This window comes from Tamandua tetradactyla, chromosome 5 (genome assembly GCF_023851605.1).
Source record: "Tamandua tetradactyla isolate mTamTet1 chromosome 5, mTamTet1.pri, whole genome shotgun sequence".
Taxonomy (NCBI): domain Eukaryota; kingdom Metazoa; phylum Chordata; class Mammalia; order Pilosa; family Myrmecophagidae; genus Tamandua; species Tamandua tetradactyla.
Window position 1 is genome coordinate 84336147 of NC_135331.1, and position 5850 is coordinate 84341996.

The 5850-nt window shown below is 40.3% G+C and overlaps 1 protein-coding gene and 1 non-coding gene across 2 annotated transcripts; both read left to right on the forward strand.

Annotated features, from left to right (window-relative positions):
* The first annotated feature begins 4245 nt into the window (after positions 1-4245).
* On the forward strand, positions 4246-5181 carry LOC143682575 (olfactory receptor 2H2-like). Its single transcript, XM_077159190.1, has one exon. It carries the CDS (start codon positions 4246-4248, stop codon positions 5179-5181), a length of 936 nt encoding a protein of 311 aa, XP_077015305.1.
* Positions 5182-5747: 566 nt separating this feature from the next.
* On the forward strand, positions 5748-5850 carry LOC143685384 (U6 spliceosomal RNA). Its single transcript, XR_013176624.1, has one exon. It is a non-coding gene; the product is annotated as a U6 spliceosomal RNA (small nuclear RNA).

Genomic DNA, 5850 nt, shown 5'->3' on the forward strand with positions numbered 1-5850 from the left:
TGAGGATCTGTTTGTTAGGGGAAGGTTATGCTGGCATTCTCTGTATGGGGAAGATGTTTTGTATTATTTGCACAAAAATTCTTTATATTATTTTGTAATTGTTCTGTAAATTTAGATGTTTAAAATTATTTCAAAATAAAAAGCTTTTTTAAAAACTCAGTGAATTGTGCCTTAAAATATGTGTGGGATGTAAATTGTACCTTAATTTTAAATGGGGAGGGTCATAAGCCAACATAAGGAGGTACTGAATGAACACATTAGAGGTCTGAAAGGAATGACTGGAAATATGGGACACTCAGAAGGTGGCGAGGAGAGAACAGTGCCTTTGTACTCCCAATGACAGGGGTGGGGTGACTTTTTTTGTTTTGTTTTTGTTATTTTGCTTTTCATAGTTTCTACTTTTTTCAATATTTTTATTGTAAACAACAAACAAACAAACATACAAACATTCTTAACATGGTTACAATCAAAGGCTCACAATATCATCACATAATTGTGTATTCATCACCATGATCATTTTTTTAACATTTGCAATTTCCTGAAAAATAAAGAAAAACTCATACATGCCATAGCCTTTACCCCTTCCTCTCAATGACCACTAGTATTTCAATCTACCCAATTTATTTTAACTTTTGTTTCCCCTATTATTTGTTTATTTCTTATAGTGGGTGACCATTTTATTTGCCACAGGGAGCACCATTGCTGGCACTTTCCTTTGGATCCTCCCCTCCTTTCTTAACCATCATTAGTGCTAGTGGCTAATTAATTGTTTTGGGCTGTGGGGCCCCAAGTCTTGGTAGAAATAATGAGCTCTTTCTCCCCATGGGAAGGGAGTCCTGGGATCCCTCCCTCCATCACCTCTCCATGCCTCCCTTTCTACCTTCAGTGACTTTAAGAGAGAGGTTAACTTCCTGGATTGAGGAGAAGAGGTCTTTAGCAAAGATTCCATAGCAAACCCTTGCCTCTGGCCTTCCTTGGCCTCACTGGCCTGGAAGAGTGATGGTGGTGGGATGGGTTAGTGCTAATGCCTCTGCAGCCAGCCCACCTGGGTTTAAATCTCAGCTCTGATGCTTACTAGCTGTATTTTCCAGAGCAAGCTATATATCCTCTCTGTGCTTTCATTTTTTTATCTTGAGAAAAAGGATAATCATAGTATCATGTATTCTGAAGGGCAATATACAGGAAGTGTTTTGAAAAGTGCTTGGGGAAGGAAGCACTAGCAATCATTATTGTTACTTGAAATCGAAGCTCTAATCAGCTTCAAGGATGTGCTATTACTCCATAGTTTGCTTTTAGTTCTCATTGTGAGGATCAATGAAGGTTTAAGTGAAGGCTCCAACCATCCCAGAAGCCCCCTGTCATGAAGAAGCCCTGGCAGCAAGACAATGATGAGATTCTGACTTGATTGTGGGTAAGTTACAAGTTTATTCTTCTCTTAAGGATCATCAATTTCCACGTGTCCACACAGTGGAGCTACAAGGAGCACCAGATTGAGAATCAAACAGGGTCTAGAATCCTGGTCCTCATACTTATTGACTGGGTAACTTGGGCAAGTTACTCACCCTCTCTGAGACTGTTCATTCTTTGGTAAAAGGGAAATATTATTAATTATCTTGCAGGGTTGTGGTGAGAATCAGGTATTCAGGAAATTGTTTATCACAGTGCCCAATACAAAGGAAATGCTCAGCAGGTTGTAACTGCTCAAGGCAATAGCATGGCTTTCAATATTAGGTTGTAAGACAGAATGTGTATCCCATTCCCTTGCAGCACCTAGTTTATGATTGGCTCATTGGAGATCAATAAAGAAATAAACCCATGCATGAATTTGAAATTACTGGGAAATGTGAAAAGTTATGCTTAGCTTTTGTTGGTCTCAAAGAAAAAAAGGACCAGAAGAAAAAGGGTGAAAAAAAGAGATGTTCTGAAAGACAGAAAACAGAAAGAGCATCAAAAGGAATGTAAAAACTGAAGAAATTCAGAACTAACGTACAGTGAGATGGCAAGTTTCCAAGAGAGTAAGAACATGAGAAGTGCAAGAATAGGTGGATAAATAAATCATGGCAGACTCTCATTGAGATATAAAGGATGTAATGCCATAAATTTTAAAAAGGAAGAACAAATAAAAACTAATCAGAATTGCTCTTACCTTTTTTGGGGAGAGAAAAGAGATGTGATCAGTATCTTGGACAGAGAAGGCGTCCAAGATACTGGTAACATTTGTTCTATTATTAAATTGAGGGGGATTGGGTACATCATCTGTTTATTACTATGCAAACTCCAAAGGCATATTTCATACACTCTTTTGTTTGAATAATTAGCAGTTTCTTAAAGGAAAAAATCTTATCCTCAAGGCTAAAAGTGATTATGGAGAAAAGAATATATAAGGAGGCAACAACAACAACAACAAAAAAAAACAAGAGGAAGTCCTGACAAAAGGGAGATGTAGCTTTTGATGACCTTGTGATGGGAGAGATTGGACCATCCTATAAACTCCAAGGGCACTTTTTGCCAATTAGTCCACTGATTTGTTTGTCCCTAAAGGCCTTCCTAAGGTTGTATGTGCAGAGTAGACCCTCAGTGCCTGCCTTTCAGCTGCCAGGGTGGCTGCTACCTCCCACCACCACCATCTCTGAGCTAGCTTCTCTGCTCCATTGCTGTCATCTCCAGCAAGCCACAGGTCGCTTTCTGCAGAGGCTGTCCTTGACTCACCCACTCTGGCTCCTCCTTTATGGCACAGACTTCCTTCTCTCACTCACCCACTTTCCCTGTCTTATCTGACTTTAGTTTCTTGTGTTGTTGAAATTTTTACAAACATTCCCCAGTGGTTTTCATGTACATGAGGCTATTTTCCCTCCAACCTCTCAGCTTTTCACTGCAGGGCCAAGACACATCAACCTATACTTAGATTAAAGGAATTTCAGTGACTAAGGAAAGATGGCTGAAGAAGCCAGAGTCAGGCAGACATAATTGGGACTGGATTTTTTTCAAGGAAAAAAAACTGCCATAAAGGACATTATTGGGACAATGGCAAAATTGGAGTATGGGGTATGGAGTAGATAATAATATTTTATAAATAAATATTTTCTTCTATTTAGTAGTTGTACTGTTTATATGAAACTTTTTCTTTTTGCTTAGAAACTATATGCTAAAATATGGACTGAAGATGGTTGATATATGCATCCATTTTCAAACAGCTCAAAACAAATATAATTGTGTATATAAAGAGAAAGATGGAAAGATTTTTCAATGTAAAAATAATATTAACAATTGGTTGATCTGGATAAAGGATATGTGAATTCTTTAAATTATTTTTGGAAATTTGAAATTTTGTATAAAATATTTTTAAATCTCATAAGAATTAAGGAAGCATTAGACAGACTATAAATTCTATTTAAATGTCTGAATCTCAACCTTGATATTGATGTCATCTTATCTGAAAGGCAAAAGATAAAATATTAGTATCAACATTTCCATTTCTAAGCCCCAATACTGCATTACAGATTCTTAAAGTTACAGAACAAGATAATAATGATGCCATATCTGGCCGCATTTTTGGTCATATGTTGATACATTGTGCAAAATGTTAAGTTGAGGTTAGAGCTTTTGTTTGTAGAACAAGTTCTTGCATTTAGCTAAATAAGTCATAATTTTTAGAAAAAGGATAAGATCACCTCATTGATTTCTCTGTGAAAGGGATCACTTCACACAGAGGAGAAATCTCTTTAGTCCATAGTTTCTGCCACTGGTCAGCTTCCTTTCCAACAAAAACAAAGTAGATAAAACATGAATGATTCTGGAAAATGTATGACCCCAATAGAAAATAGCCCTAAAGAGAATTCTTCTTGGGCATATATAAAGGACCATTTAGAACTGTCACAGTACTCAGAACAAAATAAAGTGTTCAATATTTGATTGTTGTATTCTTGAAAACCAAATAAATCCACATTTTGCCTTCTTTGTTTTCAAATAGCAAATCACAGTTCCAGGTAGGAAGCTCCATCTTTTTCCCACACATTTCATGTTTTCTTACTCCCATTAGACAATGTTTGACAAGGAAGAACAAAGGAGGAAAAGGAGCTGCTGGATGATGATGCGCCCAGGAAAGGGAGGCTGGATGAGTGGAATGGGAAGAGAAATGTCCCTGTGTTTATGACCAGACAAGTATCCAGGCTGAGTTCTTATAAAACAGGTTGGAGAATGCTGGTCTGAGAGCCCTCATCCTTGTAGGGTCTGAAAACGCAGGCAATGGTCAACCAAAGCTCCCCAGTGGGCTTTTTCCTTCTGGGCTTTTCTGCACACCCAGGTCTAGAAAAGGTTCTCTTCGTGGTTGTCTTGACTTCCTACCTCCTGACCCTAGTAGGCAACACACTCATCATCCTGCTGTCCGTGCTGGACCCCAGGCTTCACTCTCCAATGTACTTTTTCCTCTCCAACCTCTCCTTCTTGGACCTCTGCTTCACCACAAGTTGTGTCCCCCAGATGCTGTTCAATCTCTGGGGGCCAAAGACCATCAGCTTCCTTGGCTGCTCTGTCCAGCTTTTCATCTTCATGTGTCTTGGGACCACGGAGTGCATCCTCCTGACAGTGATGGCCTTTGACCGCTATGTGGCTGTCTGCAAGCCCCTCCACTATGCCACCATCATCCACCCTCACCTCTGCTGGCAGCTAATAGCTGTGGCCTGGCTTATGGGTCTGGTCCAATCAATTATCCAGACACCACCCACTCTCCACCTGCCCTTCTGCCCCCACCGGCAAATAAATGACTTTCTATGTGAGGTCCCATCTCTAATTCAACTCTCCTGTGGGGACACCACCTACAATGAGATCCAGATGGCTGTGGCCAGTATCTTCATCTTGGTCGTGCCCCTCACCCTCATCCTTGTCTCCTACAGTGCCATTGCCCGAGCAGTGGTGAGGATTAGTTCTACAAAAGGGCGGAGGAAGGCCTTTGGGACCTGCTCCTCCCATCTCATCGTGGTCACTCTCTTCTACAGTTCAGTCATTGCTGTCTACCTCCAGCCCAAAAATCCCTATGCCCAAGAGAGGGGGAAGTTCTTTGGTCTCTTCTATGCAGTGGGCACTCCTACACTTAACCCTCTCATATACACCCTGAGGAACAAGTATGTAAATAGGGCGTTCATGAGGTTGCTGGGGAAGGATGGAGACACCAGGAAGAGTTGAAGGATAGTTGCTTAGTGTGCTTTCTAAAACACATTATATATAAAAATGTATTTGCAAAGTCCCCCTTGGGAGGAAATATTAAACTTTCCCAGGAAAGCAATTTGGGGAATTCCTGATATTCTCATAAGCACTGGAGACAACCAATTCCATAGGCTGAGCCTTCAATCTTGGGGCTCACCCCAGTGAAACTTATTCCTGTAAGGAAAAGCTAAGCCTACCTATAAATATGTCTGAGAGTCACCCTTAGAGAGCCTTTTCATTGCTCAGATGTGGCCTCTCTCTCTAAGCCATCTGAGCAGGTAAACTCACTGTCCTCCCTACTACGTGGGACATGATTCCCAGTGGTGTAAATCTCCCTGGCAACATGGGGCATGACTCTCTGGGATGAGCTGGGACCTGGCATCATGAGATTAAGAAAGCCTTTTTGACTAAAAGGGAGAAGAGAGAAATCAGATAAAGTTTCAGTGACTGATATATTTCAAACAGTCAAGAGGTTTTCCTGAAGGTTATCCTTATGCATATAGATATCCCTTTTTATTTTATGATGTATTGGAGTGGCTAGAGGGAAGTACTAGGAGCTGTTGAGCAGATATTGGAACGATACAGAGAAGATTAGCGTGGTCACTGAGCAAGGATGACATGCAAATTAATGAAGCGTCCCATATTTTT